Raw genomic sequence first — 14,655 nt, forward strand, 5'->3', positions numbered from 1 at the left:
AAAGAAAACACTTGAAGGACCGTTTCGCAATCTGTGTGCCAAGAAGTAAGTGAAGAAGGACATTCCTGGTGTGGCTTGGCACTGGCAGAGGAGTCGAGAGGTCTCTTCTGGTATAAATGAGGGTGACCTCCAGGAAGGGTTTCATCAGCACTCGACCGGGGCCTGCAGCTAAAGTCTGACAGAGAAGCCTCTCGCAGCCATGAAGTCCTCAGCCGTGTTCCTGCTGGTGGCCCTCGGCGTCGCTGTCGGTGAGTACACCTGCTTGGTCTCTGTGGAGCTCCAGCAATAGAGTGTATCATAGTGTGTTTATAACATCTTTGTGCTCCTGCATATTTATGTACTTTGACATCTCGCCGCGTTTTGTAAGACAGGACATCTGAATGTAAGCATGTGTATAGAAGGATCCTAGCTAGGAAACAGGAGTGTGGAGCACTGGGCGAGGGCCTAGGGGTAGGATTCAAGTCCTATTGTGTGGGGTAATTGTGTAGCTTGAAGAGAGGGGGTTCAGCTTCTTTCTGACGCACATACTTAGTCTGTGCCCAATTACTGTACCTGTTGCATAACTGTATTACTCAAATAACCATACACATTCCACATTCTTGTATGGAGCCATCTCCGGGCATCTTATTTGCAGTGAAATACTGTGTAGGGAGACAAATCCAAGGGAGGTACTCTCAAGAAAGTGTCTAAGGCAGCATATGCCAGAGGATGACCTTCAAGAGTGAGTGACTGAGCTGATAAATGCTCAGCAACACGGGACTGTGTGCTAAGACTGTCTCATATGATAACAGAATGTTTTAGACATTCAATCAATCAATCAAGGAATTTGTAGAGCGCGCTACTCACCCGTTAGGGTCTCAAGGCGCTGGGGGGGGGGGGGGGTCGCTATTGCTCGAACAGCCAGGTCTTGAGTTGTTTCCTGAAGGCAAGATGGTCCTGGGTCAGCCGGAGGTGGGTGGGGAGGGAGTTCCATGTCTTGGCTGCCAGATAGGAGAAGGATCTTCCTCCCTCGGTGGCTTTGCGAATGTGTGGGACGGTGGCAAGGGCGAGGCTGGCGGAGCGGAGTTGGCGGGTCGGTGTGTAGAATGCGAGGCGGTTGTGAGGTACATGTGGCTCGCGTCATGGAGAGCCTTGTGTGCGTGGGCGAGGAGTCTGAATGTGATTTTCTTGCTGACGGGGAGCCAGTGCAGGTCCTTCAGATGGGCAGAGATGTGGCTGTGGTGGGAGATGTCCAGGATGAGTCTTGCCGAGGCGTTCTGTATGCGCTGTAGTATTTTCTGGAGCTTGGCTGTGGTTCCGGCGTAGAGGGTGTTTCCGTAGTCCAGGCGGATGTTGACAAGGGCCTGGGTGACCGTCTTCCTGGTTGCGGTGGGGATCCATCGGAAGATTTTTCGGAGCATGCGCATGGTGTTGAAACAGGATGATGAGACGGCGTTGACTTGCTTGGTCATCGTGAGGGATGAGTCCAGGATGAAGCCCAGGTTGCGTGCGTGGTAAGTGGGATTGGGGGCGGTGCCCAGGGCAGGTGGCCACCAGGAGTCATCCCAGGCCGAGGGGGATGGTCCCAGGATGAGGACCTCCGTCTTGTCTGAGTTCAGTTCCAGACGGCTGAGCCTTATCCATTCCGCGACATTGAGTGAGTTTGAAACCCTTAGATATGATTATAAAGTTTTTAATCCATAAACTGGTAAAACTGGTACCTCACTACAAGGTTTGAAATGTAACTCGCATAGGGGATACCCTAATTTATCCTCACTTGCCAGTTTTTGGCACCTTGACTCCAGAAAAACCATGAATATATCCATTGCATGCATGGATTTTTCTGAAGGATGTCTGTACATATAGGATCTTTGAAGCCATGGTCTGTCTGCAGATGTAGCAAGTCAAGTTAGCTTCCTGCCACAGATAAGACTTCTTCGGACAGAGAATAAGAACAACAAAGTTGTAGGTTAATGTTCTAATGGCATCCACCCCATTCACATGGCTCAGCGCAAGCATCACATTTCAGTCCAGCAGTTCAAATGGTTAATAAAATCACTTCGTTTTACAGTTGCGCACCACATCTATATGTTGGAAAAACACAGAAAGTTCTCTTTTGCTTTCCCACTGCTATTAGAGGGAGTTGCCTTAAGTAGAACTCTCAACACATCCATCCAGTTTGAAAGGCTCTTGAGAAAGATCTACCCGGTTTAAAAATGTGAATTTCTGTCATGCCTCTAAGAGTGCGTGGATTCCACTCCCATGCTGACTCGTGAACTGGTACATTACTCAATGTTTGGCATCACAAGTGCCTCACGAGGCAATCCATTGAGTGGTGAGAGGTCTTTGGAAGCAAACCATGGTCTGTTAACTGCCCACACAACAGGGTCACAGCACTCTACGGATGAACTCACACATGGGTACTGGTGAACATTGTTCGTTCAATGTTTTTATTGTAGCGCATTTTTCTGGTGGAAACACTGCTTGTTTGGTAACCACATATATAAAAATATGTTCTTTAATCAGTGTGCATGTTTATTTTTCTTCAGCTTCCGCCGCACCTGGCCTCCCTCTTTCTAAGTGTCTCAATGCACTTCTGGTAAGTTCATCTTTAAGGGAGGGAGAAAGCCAGAAACTATTGAAGGTTTTTTTTCCCTGTAGGCCAAACACCCATTCTTATTAAGGCATGTCCTGTACTCTACGGTCCTGATGGTGGTGGACTAGGGTGTGATATTTCCACCAGATTCAGTAAATTACTTCTATTCCATGTTTTCACCCTAGAAATGAAACATGACATGAATGTCTGTGTTTTTTACGACATCAAACGCAATACATTTTGGCTGTGTACCAGATCTTTTAACCTGGTAAATTCCATCAACAGTGGGGACTGATAACTATTGCATACGTTAGAATACCATTACCTCTACTAATTCTGATTTGTGGAATTTAACCAACACTCATGGCCAGGGCCTCTGCCTTAAAAATCCAGTCCGGCCCCTACAGTGGAATATCACATCGCACAAGTTTATCGTTTTATAACATTCATGACCAGAGCACCATGTATTGTCTTTTTAAGTTCTCAATATTGCTAGCACAGCATTAACAAACATGGCTCACTGTATTTCCTTCACTCACAGGACAAAGACCTTGGAGAACTTCTGGAAAGCGTGCAAGCTCTCGTCTGCTCATATGACACCTGCCAGGTACTGCCAAAGTATGAGTCGAGCTCTGAGCATTGCGTTGGCTCTAGCTTAGGATGACGTGATATTGTCAGTCAGATCTCTCTGGTCTTTGTTCAATTCTCACCTCAAGTTATGTGAAAGTTGTTCCACCGTCCGCTCCCGGAGTTTCCCTCAGTATCCAGTAAGGGATGTGTCCCTCAGAATCTGTGAGGGATGTTTGTCTCCTCTCTCTCATTTCCCGGGTCCATCTCCCCCTGGCCACCACATTCCATGAACACCACATCCGGGTGCAGTGAGGGCTTCCAAGTGTCCCATCAGTGGCGCTTTCCTGTGCGTCTCTGTGCACACCTGTGTCAGCAGGTATCAATGACCCACCGGACTCTCTCAAGGGGCTGGAGCAGTGAATCTCTGCTGCCTCATTGAGGGCATGTGCAGTCTCATACAAGACTCCTGCATGACCACCGGGCTCGCTTTGACAGTATTTCACCATTAGCCGTTACCGTAACACCTCATGCAAGCATCATTTCCTCTGCGACATTCTCCAGTTCCTTCCCTCAAGGATTTCATTATTCAAAAAGGTCAAACCTTTATGACTGAATCTAACACGTTCTTAGTAAAAAGAAATACCATTCTTTACTTCCAAAGACTGTTTTTTGTTGTTATACACGTATTGTCTTCTCTGTACCCTATTTATTTGTACCAACAGTTCCATTTAGTTTTTCACCATGATTCTTTTTTATCTTATCTCAGGAAAAGAAGGGAACAAACAATGAATGCAGTTTGGAGGAATGGGAAGATCTGGCTCAGAAAGCAAAAGAAGTGCTTGTAAGTGTGTCCTACCTTGCTTGTCTTCTATGTTTGTCTTCAGCCTGTCCCTGTCCAAGAATCCGAAAATCTCAATGGCGTCCTTGAATGTGCCCCTACCATGTCCGTGGGTTTGCACAATGGTGTACAATGACACTGTTAAATGTTTGCAAATACAGGTTTGGACTCTTTATGGTTAATATTGGTATTATAACATGTGGGTAATTTTTTTTACTGTTTTTCTGAACAAATCTTAGTGCTAAACTAGCCTGTAGAAAGCTGTCTCACGTTGTGATGAGGCAGAGATCTAGATTGAGGTACCACCATGCACACTGCTATCAGAGGCTGGTGCCTGAGTGTCCCCCAGCTGTTACTGGGATTAAATAAAGACTCAATGGAGAATCTGGCGGACAGAGTCCTAGAGTTGCACTCAGCTATGTGTGTATACTGCGCTCTGTACACTATACACATTCTTGTTGATCTGTAATATATGTAGTAAAATAAAATTGACCTAACAGGGAATCCTCGTAGCCTTTAGCATCTCTAATTATTTAAATTGTCTTGTGTATACTATACTTATATTGTAAGTTGTTCCTTTAACTTTTAGGAAAGAGCTGGCTGCGTAGTTGATGAAATTCTGCTTGGTGGAAAAAAAACGGTGGTAAGCAGTAGTAGTTTTTCTCTCTCTTGCTCTCGGTAAATGTGTGATGCAGAAACCTAAGTGTGGGTCCCAAAAATGTGTGCGGTCACGTGGAATGGGTGGAAAGACCGACTGTCCAATGGTGAGCTGTGTCTACTGTGGAAAAACTCTGCCCCCTTCAGAGCTGTGGTGCTGGAACAATTTTCAGAGTGGGAGTGCAGTCATCAGGGTTACAGCATTGAAATCATAGGGATTGTGAAAAATCCAAGGGGCAGATTTACAAGCCCCTTGCGCCACGTTTGTGTCTCTTTTCCCCTGTTAAAAATGACGCTAAAGTGGCGCAAGGGCCTTGTAAATCTGCCCCCAATTGTCTTACAAAGAACAAGTGTAGTATATGAGGCCACGCCCATTCAGTAGGAGAGTGGGAAGGGTGTGGTACACAGCTGGTACTAAACCATGGTGTTGGAGCGCACTGTCAGTTACCAACAGCACATTTTCCATGAAAATGGCCTCTAAACCTTCACGGATTTGCAGTTTCACTGATAAAACTATATAGTGTGCAAATCATAATGTGTGTAAATTGGGTTTCAGAACATATTTATCCTTTGCACATCACCAAGTAAAGTGTCTCAATTTGTTTTAATGCTATTAAAATCTTCCTCGTTCCCTTCATCTTAAGTTCATTCACTACATTGCCGAGTTAACTTAAAATAAATATTAATCTTAACTTTAGTAACAAAACTGCTGTCTTGGTTTTAGCATTATTTCTAATCTAATTCTTATTATTTTCCTGCTTATTAACACTGTATCATTATTCACAATATTGAATTAGCCATACTCTTTTTTTAGGTAATTGTCATTATTTAAGTTTAATCTTATTGTTCTGTTTATGTGCAAATGGTGATAATGTTCTTGTGTTTCTTGTTTTGTAAATTCAAACGGGAAATATTAATCCGAAATCGCTCAATTTATTTTTCAAAATGACTAAGTCATTGACAAATACATGTGTATAAGGGCGGTAGGAAGCTCCTTCGCTGCATTGCGGCATCTACAAGCCGGCTGGTCCAGTTTTGCCTCACTCTCCCTTTTCTGTTTCAGTGAGCAGAGTCCAGAGGCCAGAGCTGTTATACCAGCTCCTCCTCATTCCACCACATGCTAACATTACCAAGGGCGACTTACTAAATAATCCATAGGTTTGGTTCCACTTAAGGAGAAGGGCAGATGTACAGCAGAGAACGCAAGTTCCACCATTTTGAGATGGATATCCAGTGTCAGAATTTGATGGAACAAAAGTGAACTCTCAACTGATCAGGCCTTTAGTTGTATTTTTCAGCAATGCCTTTCACCGTCTTGAGTACCCACTGTCCACTTCTATGTCTGCTCTTATCAGTCTTAGTATGAGCGCTCACATTTGCTAGTGCAACTTAAAATAAAATATTAAGAGGCATATTCTCAAGTGCCTATCGGCACAGGAACTTCACTTTTTCTGATGCTCCTGTGGCGATAGGATCTGCGCCTTTTTCTCAAGGCAGCGTTAACCCACTTAAGGTGGCTTTGCGCCATGTTAAGTGGCTTAACACAGTCTTGAGAATAAGGCCCCTTTCACGCTAAATTTAGCGTGAATGGGGCGTGCTGTGGTTGTTGCGGTGGGTGTTCCACTGCAACATCCATTGTGATCGATGCTGCCACCCATTATCAGGGGCGGCGATAATAGGTGGCAGCAACAAACTTAAGACCAGAAGAATCCTGGTATTAAGTTGGTGAAACAAGGAGAAATGCTTTACTTCTCCTCGTTTTTGCTTTTTCCATGTGTGCTGCCTAGTGCAGCACATGTACAGGAAGGTGTCCCTTCCGGTACATGAACAAACCTTTTCAAAGCAGCACATATGAAACTAGGATGGCAGAGTGGGCTAAAGGTTGGTGATGGATTAAACCCATATCTATTGACTGGGTGTGAGTGTTTGATTGGTTCAGATGCTCCATCCATCACCACCCCCTTGTGTACCGCTTTGTTCGCCATAAGTTGGCAGGGTATGCTCAGACATGAGTCCCTTGCTCACTTTGCCACTGGATTCAAGCAAGCCTGGCTGAAGATGGCTGTAATGCCAGAAACCGGTCCTAGGAAGCTTGTTTCCGGTCCAGGGAAGGCATGGCTTGGCAGTTTGAGCTGGACTGTTCCCATGAGGAACAGGGTCAGACTGATTTGCATATGGCCATGTCTGAACAGGGGTGGCAGAGTGGGCTAAAGAACAGTGATGGATTAAACCCAGATCTGTTGACTGGGTGTGAGTGTTTGATTGGTTCAGATGCTCTGTCCATCACCACCCCCTTTTGTACCACCTATTATGAAGGTTGGCGATAATAGGTGGCAGCAACGAACTTGAGACCAGAAGAATCCTGGTCTTAAGTTGGTAAAACGAGGAGAAATGCTTTACTTCTCGTTTTTGATTTTTCCATGTGTTATGCCTAGTGCAGCACACATGGAAAAAGCAAAATGCCATGTTTTTTGTTCCTGTACAGGAAGGTGTCCCTTCCTGTACATGAACAAACCTTTTCAAAGCAGCGCACATGAAAGTTACAAAATGGTATTTTAGGATTGTTTATGTGCAGGGAGGTGCATCTTCCTTTACATATACAACCCTCACCTGCACACAGACACCCTTGCACTCTGGTGCAAGGATATCTTCGTTGGCGCTAAGTCGTGAAACCTAGCGCCATCGCAGGGGGAAACGCCATGCTGCACCACATTCTTGAAAATAGGGGGCAGCCTCGTGTTTTAGAAGTGGCAGTGAGAGGCGCTAAGCCAAGAAGGATAACGCCTCTCCCCTCCACTTCCTTAAAAATATCCCCCTAAGATGCTTATGACAAGGTCTCCAGTTAAGAAGCCTTGGTATTTGGGACTTCCTACATTGAGTGCATCTGTGACATTCAATGTTGGCTGAAGCACACACTATGAGTGCAGCCTTTGCCTTTCAGTTTGATTTAATATCGCACTGTGACTGGCTCGGGTATGATGGGTGTGGGGGACCGTGGAGAGGGCCAGGGTGGCAGACCGCAGGTGTCTGGTGGGCTGGTGGAAGGTCAGGTTGTTGTTCAGGAATTCCGGGCTCGTATTTGGGAGGGCATGTAGGTGTGTGTGAGCAGGTTGACGTGGCATCTCTTCTTGACAGGGAGCCAGTACAGGTGACCGTTACAGTGTATGCATCCACTTTATGCCATGGCATCACACCTCATATTGTGTTATGCAACCTCATTCCTTGACATCTAACAGCGTGCAGCAGGTAAGTGGAGACAATGATGGCCGATCCATACATTGGTTTTCGCTTTGCAACACAGAACAGATGAATGAACATGATTTTTTTTTAATAATAATGGGTGAGAACTGCACATCATATGGGATCGTATATCCTCAACTAAGCAGCAGCTATAGGTGCAAGTAAAGTATTAGTTAATATTTCCATGCGGTTTTGTGTAGGTACTTGTTATGTAAAAGCTCTCTTTTTCTAATATATTATAAATTACCTTCCAGGAAGAAATAACTGCACAAGTTGGAGACCTGGTTAAACAACTGCAGGGACCTGTCAGAGACCTCCTGGTAAGATCAGCTGTTTACAATTAATGACTGCTTTGGAATGTATTTTCTCCTTATCAATACCTAAGACTATATACTGCATCTTATTGTCAACCAGTAAGACGAGGACAGTACCACAAGTAAGTTTGGAACCCGGGAGACTTTTATGCGGCTCAATGGAGATTCTCCAGGAAGTGGCAGCAACCTATAATGACTTAATAGCATTCAGGGGCGGCTCTAAGCTCATGGCGGTCCTGTGCAGGGAGCGTAGGTAGGGGGCCCCGGAAGAGAGGGTCCGGGCGGAGCGCGGAGGCCAGTGAAGGGGGGGGGGGGGTCAGGGTGTTTGGAAGTGGAACAGAGCCGGAGGCCGCCAAATCCCTGCCAGGGGCTGCCACGCAAATATTTATCCATCCTCAGAGGATTATCATATTAAGGATATATATTGGCGTGGTGGCCCCTGGGGTTTGGTGGCCCTGTGCAGGTGCACAGCTTGCACATGCCTAAGGCCACCCCTGTAGCATTCTTTTGATTGGATTGTTATCAGTGCGCCCTCCCCGCTTCACATAATCAGCATCGATATTAAAAAAGTGACATACTGCAGTTTTGTGAGTGTAAAACCAAAGTGCTTCCTACAGAGCATTATGATCTCTGTGCTAGAGGGCTGTCAGGGACCCAGCCCCACCAGCGCCAGCCAGCATCTGCTACAGGAGGACAGCAGTGCCTGTCAGGCTAGTGGTGGCAGCCAGGGAGCCTGCACGGAAATTAAATCACCCAGTGCCCCTGCTTCACAAGAAGAAAACACTTTAGGTTCAAAAGGTGAATTCTTTCAGGCACAATGTAGATTCTTGAAGAATCTTCAGCCGAGGTTTAAAAAAAAACATCTGCACATTAGTATTTTACAGTATCTGCTGTGAATATTATGTATAAATATATGTATGTGTGTTGTGTTTATATAGCACAAACCATATGTTTGTGGCACACTTATAGCTCATCTCAGTAAAATTCTTATGTCAAGTGCCTAATATTACAGTGATTTAAAAGGTCAAATGATAGTTTAAAGCGTAGTACAACCAACACATGTCCTTGCGCAGAGCTTTTCCTGTGAGTAGTGAGTAGTAGTGTTTTATTCCAGGCTTCGGTGTGGCACACACTTCCATTTCCAGCAGTAACACACAGATAAACACGGTTTGGGAAGTTAGGCCTCTGTTCGTGCTCTGGCAACAAATGAAGGGGCCTTGAACTGAAGCAGACAGCAATCTCTTCTAATGTTTCAAGAGGGAGAACACCCTGGGGATAGGCCTCGTCTGTCTTCTAGAGTCCCAGGTTCAAACACAAGAACTCTTTCCAGATATTGAACTCTTCTGAGACAGTAACGAAGCAGTAATAAGAACTTATACATAATGATCCCTAGAATATTCGGCTGAGTGCACATCTGTAATGCACACATTGTGCAGCACAAATGTTCCCCTGGACTGCAGAAGACGCAGGTTCCACAATGACAAGTGTTACAGGACGGCAGAGTGGGCAGCACAAGGGCTGCATAGCACTTCCTGCATAAGTAAGTCTCAAACGTGCCCCTGCTGCTGGACGTTCTTGGGAGAAGACGGTGTTTACCTATCTAAAATGTAGCGTTTATTTCTTTATCAAACGGTTTGGTTATCATAGGTTACTCCAACACTAACGCAGTGCAAGTGTATTATTACTGGGCATGGCAGTATCAAGGCAGGAAGGATTCATGAGTGAGTCAGAGCTGCCCTAGGCCCTTCAAGGATTCATGCGTGACACAGGTCTGCCTTAGGCCCTTCAAGGATTCATGTGTGAGCCAGATCTGCCTTTGGCCCTTCAAGGATTCATGCGTGACACAAGTCTGCGTAGGCCCTTCAAGGATTCATGCGTGGCACAGGTCTGCCTTAGGCTCTTCAAGGAATCATGCGTGACACAGGTCTGCCTTAGGCCCTTCAAGGAATCATGCGTGACACAGGTCTGCCTTAGGCCCTTCAAGGAATAATGCGTAACACAGGTCTGCTTAGGCCCTTTAAGGATTCATGCGTGACACAGGTCTGCCTTAGGCCCTTCAAGGAATCATGCGTGAGCCAGATCTGCCTTAGGCCCTTCCCTATGTCTGCTGCTGTCAGGCTCAGGAGTGGGTCCTGCCTCTGTGTGAGTCTTGGATATGTTCACACTCCTGGGAGGTATAGTGGCACTTACCTTTCTGCACATGTGCTTTAGATGCGTATTGGAAATTCACAAATAGTCAGTTGCAAAAGCAATAGCAAGAAAGAAAATGAGGGTTATATTTATAACATTCTTGTTAAAGGCTTTGAAATGAAAGGTGTATTAAAATGTCTTTTATCTGTGAGCCAGTAATATTTCTTACCAAGCTAAAATGGCAAAGATAAAGTACACATTTTTTTCATTTTAGTTTGGTAATCTACTTCTATTACAAAAAGTCACATATGCTAAAATTCTATATTGTAAATTCTAATCGCGTGTGACATTTGTCCGCTGCTTGTTACTTTTATCCTTGCAGTTAATTATAAATGTATCATTCACTAATTTCTCAATTGTCTTTTAGATGAAGCTTGGTCTTGAAGAGCCGGCGTTTAAATTAGTGTGCGGTCTTCTGGTAAGGGATTTGTTTTTATGTTGCGCAAGCATCCTTCATGGTATTTCAGAACCTTTTGTATGGTGTGTTATGTTATTCAGATTTAAATAGCGCACGATTACCCAAACGTGTCCTTGTGCTGTACTGGCGCTGTCTTGGCACTGGCGGTGTCCTCGCACTGGCGCTGTTCTGGCTTGTTCAACCTCTTTCCAAGAGATGAGTCCCACTATTTCTCTCCTTTGAGCATGTGGCTTCAGAGTTGTGTTCTAGTAGCCTGTAACACAACAGCTTGCACTTAAACTACATTTTGAATCTTAAATTATGTTAATTTCTTGCCAATAAATCTAAAATAGCAAAGCAGCAGTGCACAAATTCCTGTGGAAACTGTGCATGATGAACCAAACGCAAAATAGTTTTAGAACATATAGGCCACATGCACAGTTTTGCTCCACAATAGACAGTTGCATGTGCACTGTGTGCAAATTGTACATTCCAGACCTCAGAATAATGTATAGTGCTCTGATATCATGTTTTTCCCTTGATGATGTGCAAACTAACATGGTGGAGTGTTCTGCAGGCAATTCATGCCAGATTTTACCTGGCACTCATTGTGCTGGTAAACACTAACAGTGTGTGTTAGACCTGACAGCCTTAGAGCGGTCTTCCCCCAACTTTTTGCCTACCTCCTCCATTTTTCTGATTTCGTTTTTGCTGGCTTTAGGACTAAATGCACTTTACCTCTGCTCACCTCTGCTAATGTGCTTGCGCTCTCTCCCCTAAACATGGCATTGTGTGCTGACCCCAATTGACATATTTCATTTACTTATAAATCCCTAGTAAAGTGCACTACATGTGCACATGACCTCTAAATTAAATATTAGTAGTGGGCCTGCAGCACTCCTTGTGCCACCCACTTAAATACCCCTCTAACCATTGCTCAGGCCTGCCATTTCAGAGCCTGTCTGTGCAGTTTACACTGCCATTGTGATCTGGAAAGATAAACTCTTGCCAGGCCTAAACCTTCCCTTTTTACACATATAAGTCACCCCTAAGGTAGGCCCTGGACAATCCAGAGGTCAGGGTGCAATGTATTTAAAGCGTAGGGCATGCTCTTTTAAGTCTTACATGCTCTGGTAGTGTAAAACTCCAAAATCCGTTTTTCACTACTGCAAGGCATATCTCTCCCATAGGATAACATTGGGTTTACCCTATTACATTTTTTTAGTGTAATTAATAATTGTGAATAGATAGACTTTTCAAGTTTGGTGTCTCTGGAGTCACAATTTAAAATCAGAATTCCTGGTTAAGTCAGATTTTAAATTGCAAGTCTGAAAATACCACTTTTAGAAAGTTGGCATTTTATCACTTGAGCTATTCTGTGCCTCCTGCCCCTTTCTCTGAATCCATGTTTAGAGTGGGTGACAGCTGACATTCCTCTAGACAGCCACATGTAAAGGGAGCCTAGGTGTGACTTGATGGGCCATCACATTCTGATGGGCCATCCTGGGCTGGATGGGAGGGAGGAGCTGGGCACAGACTCAAACTTACACCTGAATAGGCTGTGTCCTGTCCCCACATAAAGGACTGCTCAATCCCCTGTAGTGAATCTGGAGCAAGGGTAGGAAGGAAGGACCTCTGTGAACTTCAAAACTATGTCTTTGAAGTCTCCCCCACTTTAAAGACACTGCATTACTGTTTTAAATGTTGCACAAATACTGTACACATTGTCTCCTAAGCTACCAGAGGTTGATCATAGGATTATTTAGGGTGTGCTTGTGACTTACCCTGACTAAGATTGTGGTTACAGCTTGGACAGGGTGCATACCGTGCCAAACAGAAAACCAATTTCTAATAGCGTTGACCATTAGAGTGATGTTATTATCCTGATTAGGGCTTGAATGGGAGTTGTATCCAAAATGGGATTTGCATGGGAGGGGAACGAGCACCCTCTCTTCAATCTCTAATGGCTCATTTCGATGCTGCACCACAGCTTCATTGAATTGACTTTGTGTGGGTCACACTCATCTGCAGCAAAGTAGCATTTGAATTAACCTTGGTCACTCCACTGATCACAATAATTAGTGGCTGCCATCTCTGGAATGTAGTAGTGAGTGTGTGTAGCAATCACTTTGAGCAGATGCATTAGAATGTAGATGATACTGTAGTAGTCATAACTTGTTATCAAGCTCACTGCTACCATTCTACGTGTAGGCTGTAGGTGTTTAAAAATAAGGGCTTTAGGGGCATACGTATCAAGCCATTTTCCCGTTCACAAACGGGGCGATTCTCAGAATTGGCCCGTTTGCGAACGGGAAAAGGACTTTTGAGATGTATCATCCGAAAAGGAAATCACAAAATTTGCGATTCTCTATTTTGCGATTGTGTTTAAGGAATATCAAATTGCAATTCCTTAAATGCAATGCAGGAAAATTGCGATGTGGCCCTCAGGAATCGAAAATGATCACCAACTTCAATTTGGTGGTCATTTGCAATTTCTTTGAAAAATGCACTTTTGTGCATTTTTCAAAGTGCCATGTGGCGCACATACATGCCCTTAGGGGATGTATGTGCGCCACATGTGCTCACATACATATTTCAGGGTTGCAACAGGGTGTCCTTTTGACACCCTGGCACCCTTTAAATTTCTTTTTCAATTTGCGATTCTCTAATTACGAATCGCAAATTGAGAATGTCTTCCAATTCATTTGTATGGGTCTCCTAGCCCATAGGAATGAATGGGAAGGTATTCCTTAAATGTGATTCACAATTTGCTAATTGCAATTAAGGAATGCCAAGGAATAGCAAAATATTTGTGAATTTTTTATTACATCCCGTTTTGCGATTCTCATAGCGATTCTCTAAAAATCGCTATTTGAGAATTGCAATACCGTTATTTGATACCTATGCCCCTTATTACTTAAAATAATTGATAATTCTAGCCCCGTCAGACATTGAACACCAAGCATGCACGTCAACCAGAAAAGTGATGACTCAATAAAATGTTCAGACAGACCATCCTCTCTCAAATCATATTTAATAGCAAATGTCAAAAATCCATGCATTTCAAAGCTCTTGGAAACACAAATAATGTATACCATGATTGCTCCATTAGAGAAGAAAAAAACAGTAAGAGGTGGCAGTAGGTCAAAACACCTTCCACATTGTCTCAGTACAATTTTTACTGTTAAACATTGACTCTATTTAGAAAAAACACACAAAAAAACTCCTCATCGATATTTCGAAGATTATACTAGCTTCTCTGTCAGCTCTGTCATGGTGTTCATAGCATAGCACATAGAAAATAGTATTAGTTCAACAATTGTCAACTTGAAGTCTTAGGTTCCTTCATTGTATTTTAATCCTTACATAACATTTATGATTTTACATCTCATTTTTCTATAATAGCACAGAAATACTGTACATTTGAAATGGTTCTAAATTAATTTGATGACAATTAAACATTTTCTTCTATGTGCTTGTACACGTTTTTTTTCTTAATGTCGTTTTTTGCAAAGATTTTTATGAATCATGCAATAAAGATAATTACTTACTTACATTGTCTCAGTATCACTGACACTCCTCTGCTTTGTGTTTTTTAAAGAATGAATTTAAAAAGCCTCCTGGTTGTTGTTCTCTGACCATTTAGAGACCGTTGTTTAGTGTTGACCTCTCTTAGAGATGTATGAAGGTTTTCTAAACAGGGAAAGTGCCATTTTGACAATTTATGGAAGCAGCCATGCCACTTTTTGCTACAGTACAGTCCTGTAATAATGACCAACAACAACACATTTGTTGCTAAAGCTTTATGATGTGATTTTCTTCCTTAGGGTGGACATTAGCACCAAACTACTTATTCTTATGAACTGTAGTTGTG

At 43.7% G+C, this 14,655-nt stretch overlaps 1 protein-coding gene across 8 annotated transcripts in view; it reads left to right on the forward strand.

Annotated features, from left to right (window-relative positions):
• The first annotated feature begins 95 nt into the window (after positions 1–95).
• The window catches only part of LOC147750753 (ranaspumin-like), a 175,153-nt gene continuing 160,593 nt past the window's right edge, over positions 96–14,655 (forward strand). For 3 of the 8 annotated variants that reach the window (XM_086917963.1, XM_086917961.1, XM_086917960.1), the window contains exons 1-5: positions 96–248; positions 2,529–2,578; positions 3,117–3,182; positions 3,912–3,986; positions 4,573–4,626. In XM_086917963.1, coding sequence (XP_086774089.1) covers positions 200–248; positions 2,529–2,578; positions 3,117–3,182; positions 3,912–3,986; positions 4,573–4,626 — 294 coding nt within the window. In that variant the 5' untranslated portion in view covers positions 96–199. Of the gene's footprint in view, positions 249–2,528; positions 2,579–3,116; positions 3,183–3,911; positions 3,987–4,572; positions 4,627–8,134; positions 8,201–10,751; positions 10,803–14,655 lie in introns of all 8 variants that reach the window. The other 5 variants (XM_086917972.1, XM_086917970.1, XM_086917967.1 and 2 more) reach the window with 3 other exon arrangements.

This window comes from Lissotriton vulgaris, chromosome 1_1 (genome assembly GCF_964263255.1).
Source record: "Lissotriton vulgaris chromosome 1_1, aLisVul1.2, whole genome shotgun sequence".
Classification (NCBI taxonomy): Eukaryota; Metazoa; Chordata; class Amphibia; order Caudata; family Salamandridae; genus Lissotriton; species Lissotriton vulgaris.